At 30.8% G+C, this 17,554-nt stretch overlaps 2 protein-coding genes across 3 annotated transcripts; one reads left to right on the top strand and one right to left on the bottom strand.

The window, feature by feature from the left end:
- Positions 1–457: 457 nt before the first annotated feature.
- LOC115879285 (perlucin-like) lies at positions 458–5,409 on the bottom strand. The gene is made up of 4 exons (XM_030896031.1): positions 5,305–5,409; positions 4,980–5,026; positions 3,460–3,592; positions 458–962 (listed from the first exon to the last, which is right to left on the bottom strand). The coding sequence occupies exons 1-4, from the start codon at positions 5,399–5,401 to the stop codon at positions 604–606; spliced, it is 636 nt and encodes a 211-aa protein (XP_030751891.1). The 5' UTR covers positions 5,402–5,409; the 3' UTR covers positions 458–603.
- Positions 5,410–9,095: 3,686 nt separating this feature from the next.
- On the top strand, positions 9,096–16,889 carry LOC115879167. 2 transcript variants are annotated; one of them, XM_030895855.1, is made up of 7 exons: positions 9,096–10,130; positions 10,478–10,622; positions 10,769–11,155; positions 11,220–11,485; positions 12,664–12,996; positions 13,153–13,283; positions 13,595–16,889. In XM_030895855.1, exons 1-7 carry the CDS (start codon positions 10,034–10,036, stop codon positions 13,928–13,930), a joined length of 1,695 nt encoding a protein of 564 aa, XP_030751715.1. In that variant the 5' UTR covers positions 9,096–10,033; the 3' UTR covers positions 13,931–16,889. The 2 variants fall into 2 exon arrangements, with proteins under 2 accessions (XP_030751715.1, XP_030751716.1); XM_030895856.1 differs by having other exon boundaries at positions 9,097–9,662.
- The last annotated feature ends 665 nt before the right edge of the window (positions 16,890–17,554 follow it).

Below are 17,554 nucleotides of genomic sequence, written 5' to 3'. Positions count from 1 at the left end.
GCCTTTGATGTACCGACTCGAAACGGATGGTCGAGCGAACGAACGAACGGCGCATGCGTTCGGTTCCCGGCTAAATATACGGTACTTTCATTCGTTCGTTCGTTCGTTCGGATAATGAATACGCACCTTTAAGGAAATTTACACTCCTTACAGTTTGTATGTTAATGGAAATTCTGGCTTTGCTTTATCATCACCATTACAAATAATTAATACGACGCGAACGAAGTTGCGGGTAGACGCTAGTATCCTATGTAGCAACAGCTTGGCGTTAGTCAGTTGTATCCAGAGAGAAAGCCTAATATTTGGCTTATAAAACAATCAACTTTTGATTTCTAACCACGATTTCTCTTGACGGAAGATAATCAAAGGCCAAAATTACATTTCTGGCAAATTTTGAAGTATTATTAGTGGAAAAGTTAAAAGTTTGATAACTTTTTCTACTAATTGAAAATGTCTACCACTAATTTTGACGTTCTGAATACCTTACATTGAAATTAAAGAAACAAACTTCTACGTTAATTGAAACCACTAATTTATTCCACTAATTTCGAGGTTCTGAATGAAGCTTAACCAATTAAAAAAATAAGTTAATATGATAAATTTCTAAAAACTGTTTCTTATGCCCACAACTACAGGCGAACGAACATGATAATAAAATCTATCTCTATATGAATTTCTTAAATTCTCCTCAGTCAAGAAGCTGTAATCCTCCAACCCGTTGGTGTCGGAACCATCTTTTCTTCGATTCTGGCATAGGTACCGTTTTTCTACTATGCAATGATAATCGTTCCAACCAAAGTTGTTCCCGTCCCATTTCAGTTCCAGACAGTGTTCAAGGGCGTCAGCATTGCTGGGTTCACCAAACAACCAACCGTACTGAACGCCAAGTCCGACCTCTGTTTCGGTGGTGTCCCAGTAGAATGTTCCATTAGGGTACCTTATTCCAGCCAGCCAATAACCAGCTAAAATAGAAAAAGGGCACTTAAGGTTGATTCTCACTATACCTTCCATATCAGCTACCTTCGGTTTACATAAAATATTATATCATGTAAATGAGTAGGAAAATTCACACTATCCGTTCCGTTTCCCTTCCGTTCTGTAAGGAAAGGATATATCCTTCCATACATTTTTTTGGCGAAAGGACTGAAGCGTATCGGAAACAGCGTTGTCAAAGTTCTTACATTTGTACCAGCTCTGTGAACCTTTTGCTGATATTTATTTATTCTTTCACCTCTTAATTAAATCTACATTTTTCAAAAGATAAATTCTACAATAAAAAATATGGAACTGATACGAAACGGAGGCATACGTATAGCGCGAATACAATCAAAAATACGGAACGGATATGGAATGGAAACGGAAGGTATAGTGAGAATCATCCTTTATTTGGAATTGTATTTTTACTGAAAAATAAAAATAATAGAATTAGAAGAAATCTTCCATCAACTGGACTGGACCAACAAAGGATTAAAAATAGATTGGGGAATGTCTTAACCATCTAAGATTCGCTGATGACATTGTCCATTTGCCAATTGTCCCAATTGCCAATAGTCCTGAAGAACTACAAGCACAAATAATTAATGAACTAAATAAAGCCAGCAATAAAGTTGGTCTCAAAATAAATTTACCTAAAACTAAAGTAATGTACAACGAACTAGTAGAAAGAAAAGACATTCTAATAAATAACACAACACTGGAAATAGTAGAAGAATAAAATATACTAAGGGCTGGCAAAGGTTAGTCTTGGGTCGAGATTTCCGTATGTAAGAAGAGTACAATGCGTTTATAATGTACTGAAGAAAGAGAGGACAGTAAACACGTTGCCAAACGTATGAAATAAGCCGAGAAACTGTGCACATCGCTAAGAGACGTGGAAGGCGATATAACCGATTTGTCGCAGTTCACCGGTCGACCCAATCAATACCTCTGTTAGTACTTAAAGTTCTAGGGAAAGGTGTACGTCATGCGTTCAGCTTCATGATTTAATTACGTCTCGTGATACTTAATTTGTTTATTTATTAACGAGTCGTTGTAATTTTTCCTATAGCTTGAATTTTTTTAAGTGCAAGCTAGAAACACTTGCATTTTTGGTAAAAATAAGTGGCATTGAGTAAGTGTTCGATAGTGGTTGCGCTATTAGAACTCAAAAATCGATATCTCGAAATCTATTAGAAATAATAGATTGTGGTTTTTTCAAGAACTTTGTTAATATTTCTGCTGTATTTTCGTTGTAGAGAGTATGTGAAAATCTTTATCAATAAAAAAATTACACGATTGCTGAAAATTGTTATGCTCTAAAAGTAAATGGATAGATTGTTTACAATTTTTGAATGGAAAAAACAACCTTATCGAAATTTTCTTACGTAAACATATTGTAAAATATCCGATCTTGAAAATAAAAAAGTTTCAATATCTAAAGTGGTTCTTGAGTTATGGCCTGTTATGTGTTAAAAAGTTGAGTTTTTAAATTATCGCGATTACTGACGTTTTATCGTTATAAAAAAAATGACACCCTAACGATATACTTATAATTCCATTTCAGAGGCTCAGAAATATGTTTAATGATTTTATCTAGTTATCTCTTGTAAAAAAAGTCTTTTAAAAATAAGCGGTTTGCGATCGTGATTTTACTTTACTTGATAGGGAAAGGCGTATGGCAACGCCGCAACAGCACAACGTCGCGCGTCCCGCCGGTCGGTCGCATTTCTTTCACTCCGACTTAATAAAATCCCTATGCGATTTACTTCCACACATGTAAATGTAAATTCCGACTCAAAAGTAACAGTTGCCAGCACGGTATATTGGGGACACCTAATACACAGGAATACTACCAGAAAACAACAGAAGAATTAAGTTAGCATGAAGTATTTATGGAAGAAACTCAATCATATTTAAATCTACAATGCCACTCTATCTAAAGAAGAAAACATTCGACCAATGTGTACCACCAGTCATGACCTATGCATGCCAAACCTGGACACTTAAAACGGACATTATAAGGAAACTGCAGGTCGCACAACGCTCGATGGAGTGCAATATGCTGGGAATAACTAAAAGATACCTGAAAAGAATAGAGTGGATACGACGGGAGACCCAGGTAATTGATGTCATCCGCAGAGTCAAGTCCCTCAAATGGCAATGGGCAGGACACCTGGCAAAAAGAATAGACAACAGATGGACCACAAAAATGACAGCATGGTACCCAGGAGGAATTAAGAGACCTAGAAAAAGTCTGAACGTGAAATAGGACGATGATATTAGGAAATTAGCAGGGATAACTTGGGCCCGCATAGTCAACAATAGACAACAATGGACCCAACATAAATGAAAATGGTTGAATAAGCTGAAAATGATGATGATGAAATTTGTTTCCTTTTTGTGAAATTTTAGATTGAAATTGGAGATATTTTGACGATTTTAATAAACAATTAAAAAAAACAATAATAAGTTTGTACTTACACCATTTATCTGCTGGTTTAAGATTATTCTCCTTTAAAAATGTCTGAATAGTATCTCGTTCTTTATTGGATAAAACGCTGACCAATTCCAAACTAGCATTAATACATGCTTCTCTAGCATCTGTCCAGTTCAGCTATAATTATGTTTAAATTTATTCTTCATAGATACATTCAATGTTTTCAAGACAATTATAAAGATTTGGAAAAAAGTTTATTTGAAGTTTCTGGTAGTTAAATTCAGCAAATAGTACTTATACAGCAAATAAACTTGTTGGAAGCACTATGCAGTGTTGCCATGGTATTTCTTATTTACTAAACGTTTAATTAAAAACAGTATATCCGAAAAACGGTAAAAACCTGAAGTGAATTGTTGTCAACAATTCAATTTTTTACATCACCCTGTATATTATTTTTCTTTTAGATGCTGAATTAAAGAATGAACATTTTTGTATTTAAAGAAAACATATCCAAGCCATGTATAATATAATACTGCAAATAGTTGCAAAATCGTTCAAATTTAGAAACACTTTAAATAAAAAAAATGTTCATTTTTAATTCTGCATCTGAAAGGAATATAATATACAGGGTTATGTATTTAAAAAAATTGAGATATAGCATTTTATATATTGCGATATTGGCTGCGCCATAAGAAATATCCTGTGTAAGGTAACGTGAGTTTTCCTTCACAGCTTTATTCTGTTATCCTTTGCGTTTAAGAATATACGGGACCGGCAATAATCATGAAAACATAATATACAGGGTGTTCCATTAAAAAAAACAAAAACAAAAATTTACATTTTAGAAAGTTTGGCTTAGAATTTTGAACACCTTGTATGATTTAAGATTACGATATTTATAGCAAAGTAAGTATAAACCATCTAAAGTAAATAACTAATATAGCTTTAATTTCAGGACAGTTCTTGTATTTGTAATAATTTTATTAAGGAAGGTTGACAAAATATATTTTTTATTGATTTATTAAAATCTCTGAGACTATCGAAATATATTTACTCATATCTTAGGACTATGTAAAGTGATCTGAAACGAAGCCTAAAATGCAGTAATATACAGGGTGTTCCATTTAAAAAAATCATCCTGATTCACTGACACTTTTTTGAGTCACCTTTTCGAATACACTGTTTTAAACCCAAATTTATTAACCAGTAAAAATATCATGGCAACACCGCATAGTCCTGCAAATAAAAATAGTGTACCATATGCACAATTTTATATTGTCGACAGAAAAATGGGGGTTACAATTTAAAAAATCTTACTACTTTATCGTTACTTTTATTTGGGACACTCTGTATAAAACGCAATATTTTTAGGATGTGCATCTTTATTAACCAATAAAATAAATCTCATGGACTACCTCGCACTCGTGGGCCACCCTGTATATCATTTGAAAATTTTGAGATAAAATATCTACTTTACATTACTATAGATTTATATCATTTTAGAAATATTTTTATTTTTTTTGTTTAATTTATTCTGTAAAATAATATATAAAATGTTACTTACGGATTCTATGGACAAAAAGTAATTCTGGTTTGGTGTAGACACAAAATCTAAAACAAAACGAAACAGAAATTAATAATCAAAAATAAAAATAAATATTATAAATTAAAAAAAATATTGTATATGATTAAATTATCATCTAATGATTAAAAAATATTTCTTTGGTGTGGTTCACATAAAAAATAAAAAAAATGCGCGGTGAAATAAAAAAATAAGTCTTGATATTGATAATAGTTTTATAATATTTTTGAAAATTTAATAATTTAAATTATACAAATATTATTATTTTAAAATAAATATTTTAAATTTGACTTTACTCTGTATTTACCTGAAGTACATAAACCACTGAAAATCGACAGCACTAAGATGACTTCTGGGAACATTTTGTAGTAGTAAGTAAAAGTATTCCACACTGTTTCGCACATTTATATTTAAATAGTTTAACATGGATTTGTTTGTTTTATAGCGAGGAAATGTTTACACAATATTGATTGATTATATTCTTAATCTTTCAATAATTGATTGTTCATTGCTCCTAGAGAAACACCGCTAAAATTATTAATTAAAATATGCGAGACTAATATTTTCTATGCTATGTAGATATACATTTAACTTGATTACTATAACCCCTTTTGTTCCCATACAGCACATCAAATCACATTTACGATGTGTTTACATTATTAGATGTAGACACAGGGTGGCACAATTCCCCCGATGTAAATATGCTACGTTTACACATTGTAGTTCAACACGTATGCACAAAGGTTAAACGTCCGCCTCACAATGTAGCCACAGTATAGCATTTACGTATACACAAAGTAAGGGATACACAGTGTGCCGTAGGATACACAGTGCTTGTGTATTACGTTTAAACTCTGTTTACACATTGCAGTTGTGACTCTGCGTGTATACGTATGTATTTTGCTTCGTATATACATCTTGTGCTAGATAAAACTACTTCTTATGAACGAATTTAGGAAATAATACAAGTTTTGATGCCTAACTTTTCGTTCTTTTTAAGAAATATTTATTCAATGATACCAATTATATCTTTCTAGAACGAAAATTAGGAAGGCAAAACTTTGTATTTTCTAAAAGTATCTCGATCGTAAGTTCAAGAGAAGTAGCCTTAAAATTGTTCCATTTTTGTTTCGTATTAAATGTACCATTTTTTTCCATAAAATGGATTAAGTGGTTAAAAATAAAATTCTTATATTTCTTTATATCATGGAACGCAATAGCGCAAATAACAAAATAATAATAATTATTTACACTGCAGAAACCGGAAGTAAGAAAACACTGTAAAAGAACAGAATTTGTATAAAAATGTATTAAAAATATAAGTACCTAGTATAACAACATACTAAAATGGTAAACACTGGTATATCGTCACGATTTGGTGGACCTCCTTTAGTCATTTTTTTCTCTTCTTTTCCCTCCAAGCAGTTGGTTTGTTAGCATACTCATTCATCGAGATTAACAATCTCAGATTGACAATCTCACCCTTAAATTTTATATGACACTGATTATTGAATATTAAACATACCTGTATATTGATCCATCAATAACTTACCGAATATCAGTGTAAGAAGTTCTTTGAAATGTTTAAATCTTTCTTTCTCTGGTCCATTTAGATTTTTATTATTTCCAAATTAAAAAAATTATATTGCAGAGCTAACCTCTTTATCATTATACGAGAATATTTGGAGTTTTCATTCATTGAAGTCAAAATTTGGTAAATTGGGTATCGAGTAAGGGAATAAGAGTCGCTGCTATAATATTAATAATACTCTTAGGAAGGTGTAACAAGGTATATAATTAAAAACTTGTGCTTACCTTAAAATCTCTTTTAAACTACACACAAACAGAACATTTATATAGAGCTTCCGAATGATAAAACAATAATGGCTGCTAACACATACCACTCCTAGAAAGGAGAAAGGAGAGGGACACATAAGATACACTTGGTCGGTGTATCTACGCTGAGGCTATCCGCGCATGCGCACACCTTCATTTCATGCTAGAATGTAGACACAACAGTACACTATTACAAAGTGTCTATATAGATATTTATATTATGTGTATACGTCATATTTTTACAAGGTGTGTACTATAGGCACAACTATGATACGAAGTATCACACATAAATATGACTTATACATTGTATGTCTCATATACCGACGTCAGATTTCATCATTTTAATAATTATTTGTTACGTTACAAAAAACTCTTTAGAATCTTGAGTGCATACGGTATACAACTAGTAAACACTGTATCACACAATTATATCAATATAAACCTGCGTGTATTCCATATGTATATGTTAGAACTAGATGAACACTTAGGTTCACTTGAACATATTTGGTTTGTCATGTGTCTCCCTTGTAGAAACGTAATTTCATTTGGACGTGCTGTATGGGTTATTACGTCATACAGCTTGTGCTATTTTAATATTGACGGTTACTTTAGCACTTAACCTAAAAATCTCTCTACAGAGTCTGTCAGAGTGTATCTCTCTACACCTCTACAGAGGTTTTCATAACTCTCTTCTTTTCTGAGCTACAGGATCTTTTCAAAAAATTTGCAATTTGGAACAGCCCCCGTATCTCCGTTATTATGGATGATATCGAGAAGGTGAAAATTGATTTTTGTATAACTTTTTACGTAGAATAGTGGCATAGTCAATTTTTTTCGTAGAATAACAGACTACGCCACTGTATTTTACGTAAAAAGTTCTACAATAAATGGCTTTCACCTTATCGATATCTCTAACAATAACAGAGATATGGGGAGTGTCCCAAATTGGAAAATTTTCGAAAATACCTCAGAAACGAAGAGGCCTATGAAAATTTTGTTTACGGTCATTGTTTACGGTATTTTCCGTTGGGCAAAAAAGTGAGAGAAGTTTGTGCAAACCGCACCCTTCTATATTCACTAACAGGGGTGGATGGGGAAGTGGAAACCGGCCCGGGAAAAACAGACAACCGGCCCAAATCCACAAAAACAAAATGACCATAACGAAGAAACATATTTTATTTATTAATACATGTACGCCTATGAGGTTTTTTTCGCAAAGAAAACTTTTGAAAATTCGGAATTTTTTTAAAAATGTTTTGGAATTTTTTTTTAGTTTTTAGTTAAAAAACAGAATTTCTTGATAATATGGCAACATCGGTTTTACAAGAAAGAAAATCCAGAAAAGAAATTTTGAGCAAACAATTTTTTTTTTGTAAATTTTCAAAGTAAAATAACTCTGTTATTTTGGACTTATTTGAAAAACGATGAAGAGAATATATGTTTGGTTTATCGAGATCTACCACCACTTAATATACTTGCACTTATTTCTGGGACACCCTGTATAGTTCTTATCACGAAACTTTTCCTCTATACTTTTGTGTATTTGGCATCTTGTATTCCATGACTCAAACGAAAAAAACCTAGGCAATACCTAGGCAGTGGATATAAATGTGTTCTGATGTAATGTTATGTTACAGTCCATAATAAGAATATTTGGATTTTCGAGACATATTAATATTTCTAGTTTAAACATGGTGTAAAAAAACCTTATTTAACTCTTCTCTGCTGTCTCAGTAATTTTTAGAAAATTCATTTTAGCAACATTTTAAACAACAATTTAGACTTGGCTTTAGTTCTCAGACTTGGCTTTTAGTCCGTCCCCAATTCAAGCCAAGCATAGATATGTTTTCTCCGTCAACCGCAGAGTTCGCGTCAAATTCGTCTACCTTCTTAGAAAGGGGAGCTCGAAAAATATTGCACCGAGACCCGAGGCCCCAAGTTGTCAATCTACGCTACCGTATTCTTAGTACACTGAGAAAAATAATGAGGTTATTAATTAACATATAATTATTTGGATGGTTTTTACTAACAAAAAATATAACAAGTTTTCTATAAAAAAAAATTATTCACTATTAATAATTTATAGAAAAATCAGTTTTAATTAAAAACAAATGCTTTGTTTGGCGGTCATAATTTTATAACTAATGATACAAATTTAATCCTAATAATTTCGTTATTAAATTATATTACCAAAATATTTTTTTACTATTAATTTTAATTTTATTAATTTTAAATCAATTTATATTAATAGTTAATAAATATCTGCATTTGGTGTACTCCACATTATTTTTTATAAAATAAATGAGTTTGTTATCAGATACGAGCGTAAGTTGTTTTTAAATAACAAATATATTAATAATTAAAATACCTATTTGTTATTTAAAAACAAATCAACCGCCGCGCCGCCCGCGCCGGCCCTCACTGTGTCAGTGTGTCTTATTTACTCTGCTACAGGTGTCGTCGTTGCAGCACGTTTTAAGTTTTAAGCACGTTTAAAACTGTTTAAAAGCACCAGAAAGCACGTTGCAGTTCGACCGGCCGCGCCGTGCGTGGGTGGTATTAAGTTTTTGGTTTTTGTTTTTATATCTTATCATAATCTTATCTTACATCGGCCATTGGCATAATTTGCATCTCAGCCATCTCGTCTTCGTAGTATATTCTGTGATCTCGTCGTTCTGTGCGTGTCGCTGTGATATCATATCTTATACTGTTTTGGGTTTTAGTAAGTTTTGGGTAGGGTTATAATAGACATGGAAGACGAAGATCAAAATGATCTGGAAACATTTCTTGATGAAAATGGCTTCCATTTTATAATTGATGCTTGTCGAGGTAAGTAGGACTATTAGCTATTTCGATATAAGTTTCACAGCTAAATGCTGTTAATTTGATTCATACAGCTAAGTTAAAAAAGTTAATTATATGTGATTACTTTGTTAGTTAAAATGATTATATTTATCTTATTACTTTAAATTGTATTGCTAAATCGAAGCGTCCTAAAGTACCTAATTTACGTTTAATTAATAATAAATAAACTAAACTTAACAGCAAATATGCTTGCATTTTTATAAATATATTTGTTAGCTAAACGTAAACTGTAATTTAAAATTAATAATATTGGGTTCTGTTAAGCAAATTTATTAATAGTAAATAACAGATTGAAAGCCTTAAAAATCTCCAAAAAAAAATGACGCGGATAGTTTATGAGTTGGACCCAAATGACAGGCGGTGAATCAGTTCTTCAAAGTAAAGAATATTTTAGATTTTTGATCATTTTAAACTGCTGCTGCTGCCTGGTAGGTAGGTACAAACAGCTCAACGAGATTTTGATTAAGTTGATGGATGCATACCTATTGATTGGGCAATTCTGTTGTGAATTTTCAAATACTTAATATTTTTAGAGTTTTTAGATTGCATCCACCCTTGTCTCCATATTACAATTTTTTCAAGTATTAATAAATAAATAAATTTGCTTATAGTAAATAGGCATGTATTTCTATTAATATATTTGTTAGCTAAGCATAAAATAAATTATCAATAACTTTGTGGATATTCTGTATGAATGGCATTAATTAAATGGTTAATATTCATAATTATACATATTACTTAAGTACTTATTTTTAATACTAAAATTATTATGTTTGCAGCAAATGGCGTGGATAGCTTGCAAACATTAAAACAGATTGTTGGTGATGCTAATGAATGTAAGGAATTTATTCCTCAATTGGGGCAACGAATCAAATTGAAGGCAAAATTGGATGGCATTAATTTAGAACATAACCAAAGTCAAATGTAAGTCTCTATGGCTTTTTTAATTTTACTTATGGGTAGCTGGTGTTTATTTTAAACAATCACGTTGGATTAGCCTGAGCTTAATAATTAACAAATAAAATTGATTAAATTTTTGTTATATAGTGTTATTCTTTTCTTATTTTTAGAATTAACAGTGAAGAAAATAATGAAGAAATATCAGAAGAACCAGGTGCAAATAAAGTATTTGTCCTAGATGTCGATAACCAGCCTATGCCAGTTGCACCTAATATACAAAATGTACAATTCTTGCTAATGGATGACGACTTATCGCTTCAAAATAAACCTTGCTCCGATTTATCAATAGCTTCAACCTCAACCACTACACTAGTTGAACCGGCAAATGGTATCAATGAAGTGATTTTGAATTTTAATATTTCTCAACTATTGGATGCTACGTCTATGGGAAGAGCTGTAAAGGCGCTGTACAAAGCAAAAAAAACTCTAAGTAGTAAATGTCAATCATATTTAGTTGAAATAATCGTTCAGCACTTTATTAATGCTGTACCATTTAGGTAAGACTATTGTTTTGTTTTTTAAAGACACATTAGTTTTTTTACAGTTTTTTTTTTATTACAGAAGACTAACTAACGAAGACTTTCGAAAAATATCAAAACTCATTGTTGAAGAATTTCCAAACGAACTACCTCAAGTCTATTTCACTTCCCCAATAAGGAAAAGGAATTCACGGGACCAAAAAACTGGTATTGCCAGGGGAAAATTGGTAGATAAATATAGGAATAGATTAACCTTCCTAAGAGATTCCGGTATTCTCTTATCATCCAGAAGTTCATTAGAGGTCAATGACGATACTACAGATGCCTCAGAAAATTTTGATTACAATGGTAAGTATGTAATATAATCGAAAACATAATGTAGAGAAACAAACACTAACTGAGAAAACTGAAAGATATGTATGTATTTCAAAAAAATTTCTTCATATATTATCTTATTACTACTTATTACTTCAAAATATCTTATTAATATAATCGACTCACTAATTTGTTTAGGTTCAATACAAAATATACATCACAATTTTTTGCGGCTAGTGTATTACTTATTTATAAAAATCTATTTTAGTTTTGATTTGTTTTACAGTTAACATGTCTTTACTCTTTAATATCCCTCAATTATAGGATGCTATTTTGTTTTTGTAGAAATTGGGTTAAAGTGTGTCATAAAAATCAGTTAAATGAATGTTTATAAGCAGAAAATTTAGCTGATGTAGGGCAAGTGAGCTAATTTCCGCGAATTAATAAACATTTTTTAACTCGTATACAGGGTGTTTCCTAACCTCTCTGACAAAATGAAAGGGGTGAATCCTCACTTAATATTAAGACGAAAATGTAGAATAAAATTTTTTCGTAAGTACCTTAGTTTTCAAAATACAGGGTGTTAAAAATTAATTTTTAAATTGGTTTTTTATTCCTATTTTAGGATACGGAAAAAGTCAAGAGATAAAGAAGTTGTTATTTTAGTTACTTAATAAAAAAAATAATGAAGATTTAAGAAAGTCAGTGGCGTATATTTTTTTCTCAATTATGTTGGTTAGGGTGCCTCTCGGGACGCCATTGTAGTTTGGACAATTTTTATCTGTTTATGGCTAAATAAGCCTCTTATCAATACACATAATGTTACCAAATTTCAACAAAATTGGTTACCCAATTCCTAAAATAGGAATAAAAAACCAATTTTAAAATTAATTTTTAAAACCCTGTATTTTGAAAACTAAGCGACTTACGAAAAAAAATTATTCGACATTTTCGTCTTAAAATTAAATGAGAATTCACCCCTTTCATTTTGTCAGAGGGGTTAGAACACCCCTGTCTACAAAACTTTACCCCGTTTGAAGAAAAAATCCACGAAGTAAATTGCATTTAAAATTGATTAAAAATTTGGAGAGTGAGTTAAAACAAATTAAATCAATAGTGAATAAACATCTATTACCTAAATTTGTTGTTATACGCTGAATAATGTCATTTTAAAACGTCAAATGTTTTTCACGCTTTTTAATTTTTTATAGGTGACCACGATGAAATCATTACGTGGCTCAAAAATAATCAAGAGCCATGGTCCGATGTAGTTTCTAAATGGAATGCCACATATGAATATAGACAAAGGTTGTACATGCGTCACGAAAATCTTCAAGAAATTTTGGCCGTATTTCCTATCATACAAAATCCTTTAGGGCATAGGTTGATAGACATTGATTTTGAAAAAAGATTTCCAAGCCACAACCTATTGTATAATAATTTTGAAACAGTTTTTAATAAACTGTTGGAACTGAAGAAAAAAAGTTTAAATCAAAGTGATTCCCTAATAGTGGATATCATTAAGAGCAACACTATAAATAACGGTAAGGGCAATCATGAATACTACTAATTACTGCTACAGAGATATTGAGCTTTACGAGATATTGAATTTATTCCTTACTTTACAACCTCCCTGTATAGTGTTCCTAATTGCTTAAACTTTCTCTTTACATACTTCTTCATTATATTTTGTTTTTCAGATAGTCGTCACTATTTGATGCTAATGCTATTACCAGCTTTACTACCAACCAAGACCTATAATAAAAAAGGAAAAAATAGCTGGTATCCAACATCAACTGAAATAATCAGTGGAATAGTTATTCAAGTTAAGGTAAGTAGATGCCTATGAATGCAAGGTCACACTTTGTGTGTAGATCATTTTACACGAAATGTGTTTTAGTTTTCGAAGTCTTTAGGTATATGCAAATTCTTTTATGTCGAATTATTTAATATGTGAAAAAATTAAAGAGAGTAGCTATAATAACTTGTCAACAATCTCTCTATTTTAGATTTTGGACTTTTTTATTTTGTTCTTTGTTTTTTAAGTTAAACTGGAACCTAAATCGAAATATTTTCCTTTATTAAATTTTTTTGTGCAGGTTACTACGGAAATACTTATTATTAATTTGCATTTTAATTTAGATTCCAGGAGACATCCCTAATATAATTGACGAAAAGCGCAAGAAGTTGGTCAAATATGGTTTGCCATTACTGCCATTTGTTATAATCGAGGGTGCTTCCTATACAGATATAAACCAAATTTATGTAAGTTACGATAGTATCATGTATAGAGTAGTGTCAGTTTTAAAGGCTGTAGATATTTGTTTTCAACTGATGCATACATTAAATTTAAAATATCCCTATGAGTGTGAACATGTGTGGATGTTTATACAATTGGGAATTTATAATTTGAAAACAGTCTATGACAAAATACCAAATATTCTAGATATAGTGAACAAGATTAAGTCTTCGGATTAAATCAAAAGAATCTCAACTAAGCAATGAAGTGCAAACATTGCTTAAAAATTTTTGTTAAAAACCAAAGTTTTTTTGCTCACATGACAGCCACTCATAGATTTTTAAATTCATTTTCTTGTTGCTATTCCAAATGCACTAGAATTTTCAGTTCTTTATGTTCCCTCAAAAAACATATACTAACTTTTCACGATGACAGTATTTTTCACCAGTTGGATGTACCGGTAACAGAACGCGATACTTTTCAGCCAAAGCTAAATACCCAGCCCTTTAGTAGTAACATTAGTAGACATATCGATGACGTAAATAGAGAGCCAAATGAAAATTCACCTAAAAATGTTCGAAATATGATTGAATTGCAAATATTAAAATTTACTAGTAGATTATATAATAACAACACAATTAACCGTTCAATAGTGCAAGAATTATTAACTAATACTTCTGAATTAGTATCAGGTATTTTTTCCAACTTACTTGCAAAGTTGAATTCTTCATCAATTAGTTGTTCAAATGACATTGATTACAAAGAATTAATTTCTATTCTATCATCTGATTTATTTTTATCCACAAACTCAGAATACAAACGATTTCTGCTCATGGAAAAACATGATGTTCTCATTAAACCTAAATCCTTTTATATTGGTAATATATTTGATAATAAAAGTTCTTCTGCTACTTCCTCTATTTTGAATATTAAAAAATGTGAAGGACAAATTATTCCACTGAGGATCGTGCTTCAAAAATTATTACTAATTCCCAACGTTCTAGAGCATATGCTAGAATACATCAGAACCGAAGAAGCTAATTCAGATCACATATCCAGTTTATTTAACAGTAGTTTGTGGAGATCAATTAAGACTAAATTTAAAGGTAAAGTAATTTTACCATTATATATGTACTATGATGATTTTGAAACGGGAAATCCATTAGGAACTCAAGCAGGGGTTCACAAGCTAGGTGGGATATATATTTCTTTTGCAGCTCTAGAACAAAAATATGCGTCACGGCTAGAAAATATTTTTTTATGGGGCCTGATTTATTCTTCTGACAAGGCGTTTTTTTCTAACGCAGAAATATTTAGACCTTTTATAGATGAACTAAAGTTTCTAGAATCCAAAGGAATTACAATTAATGGACAAAAAATATATTTTGTTGTGCCATTATTGTTAGGAGATAATTTAGGCATAAGTTCAATTATTGGCATGACTGAGAGTTTTTCTTCTAACTATTTTTGTCGTGCTTGTTTTTCTCACAAAAGCGCTACAAAAAATATGGCTGTAGAAGATTTAAATACGCTTAGGGATAAATATAACTATGATATGCATCTACAAGAAAAAACTCACGGCGTTAAAGATTATTGTGTGTGGAACGACTTATCTTATTTTCACAATACTGAGAATATACACTTTGACCTGATGCACGACTTATACGAAGGTGTTTGTCGATATGATTTTGGTAAAATACTGAAAGATTTAATATTTGAAAAAAAATATTTTACTATTAACATACTTAATAATCGTATAAAATACTTTAATCATGCGGACGTTGATATTGGTAATAAGGTACCACCAATTCCTTTAAATCATGTAGAAAATGAATTAATTATAATGTCATCAGCAGAAATGCATGCCCTTGTCACTTACTTTCCCCTGATGATTGGTGATTTAGTTGACACGATGGACGAAACATGGCATTTTTTTAAATTACTTTTTAATATTGTCCATATTGTATCAAAAAATAGAATTAATAAAAGTGAGCTAATTTACTTACAGTGTTTAGTTAATGAACATCATCAACTTTATATTTCTCTTTTTCGTGGACATTTGACACCTAAATTTCATTTTTTGACTCATTATTCAAGAGTTATCAACAACGTTGGACCCTTATCAAAACTTTCTTCAATTCGGTATGAAGCCTTTCACAAAATAAGCAAGTCTAACTGTAATGTAGTCTCTTCACGAGTAAATCTTCCTTATACCTTAGCTCTTAAACATCAATTAAAACTATCCTATAGATTACTTATAAATCGGGGATTTGTTGATAATGTCGAGATAAGTACCTATAATATATCTCCGCTAAGTATGCTCGAAATACAACTTTATGAGCGTATTATAGCAAACATTGAAGACTATTTTTTCGTAAAATGGATTAAAGTAAACGGAATTACATATAAAAAAGGGTTAGTTTTCCAGATTAGGCGTGATTTTTTTGGGGAGCCATTGTTTGCATTAATTGAAAATATAATTCATAATGAGAAACAACAGACGTACCTTATTTATAAAAAGATTGTTTGTTATGGTATTGACAAACATTATGAAGCTTACCAGGTTGAACATATTTTACCACAGATACTTGCTATCGACTTAAATGATGTTTATTGGCCTTTCCTGACACATATGCATACATGTGGCAATGGGAATCGATACATATCCTGTATGAATCAAGAACTATAGTTATCTATTTTTAGGTTCACAATCAAAATTAAGATTCTCAATTTTTACCGTTCCCGGAAAATTAGTTTATTAAAGGTCTTTCACATCCTCTCAGTTTAAATTCCCGATCGCTGCCGTGTGAGAATGCAGAGCATGCATACATTCCACCCGAATCGATAAAGAGGTTTAAAATGTCTATAATTTACCAGTTTAACATATTTTTTAGTTATTAAATTAAGCTACATTTTAAACCATCTTTAGCGATATTAACGTGAATTTCTTGTTTGGCTGTCTGTGGGTATAAATTTAAAGTTAGTTGCTGAGAAAATATTATTTTTAGTTGTTTTATAATTTTTTGCTATTTTGTTATTAATGAGAATGTCATATTTTAGTTCAATGTTATATGCTCGGTTATATTAAGGTATTTGTTTTTACCTTTAATGTTATTAATGTAAACATTTGTACAAGTTCTGTCTTTGAATTTTGTTTTTTTATTTAAATGTTTTTTATGTATTAAAATTTGATTGAAAGAAAATATTGTAGTTTTGTTTTCTTCAGAATTTCTAATATTTAAGACTCCTTTGCCTCTGGTATACAAGGTGTCTAATAATTGTTGCTACAGACAATTTGGACTACCTGTAGTGCCGTTTCCTTGCTTCCTACTAATATTTTTATAAAGGGTGGTTCAAAAAGCGCGCCGGTTTTGAATCGCCAACCATTTTGTTGTTTGTTGCTTAGAAACACTGTTTTGTATATCTACCTAATGTTAGCATCATCTGTGAATATTCCGATTTTATATATTTTTTTAATATAATACTTTGGGGTTAAGTCAAATCATTGGTTTCGAAATATTGACTAGAGTTAAGCACACTTTATACAAAACAGTGTTGCTAAGCAACAAACAACAAAATGGTGGGCGATTCTAAACCGGCGAGCTTTTTGAATCGCCTTTTATTTAATAAAAATAATAGTAATTATTAACAATTCAATTAATATCGTTATTTGTGACAAATTCTGTCATATTAATATTAAATAAGTTTATTAATTATTAATTTTTTACCTAACGCATAATTATTTTTTCTTTTTTATAATTAACAAACAAAAATTTATTATAAATAATAAATTAGGTATGCGTAATAATACATTTTTTATAATAAGCAAACCTTTATTTTTTATAAATAAATTGCATATTATT

The sequence above is a fragment of the Sitophilus oryzae genome, unplaced genomic scaffold (assembly GCF_002938485.1).
Source record: "Sitophilus oryzae breed Bouriz unplaced genomic scaffold, Soryzae_2.0 scaffold_1576_pilon_pilon, whole genome shotgun sequence".
Lineage (NCBI taxonomy): Eukaryota > Metazoa > Arthropoda > Insecta > Coleoptera > Curculionidae > Sitophilus > Sitophilus oryzae.
Note: the sequence above shows the minus strand (reverse complement) of the source record. Positions and strands in the feature narration are given on the sequence as shown.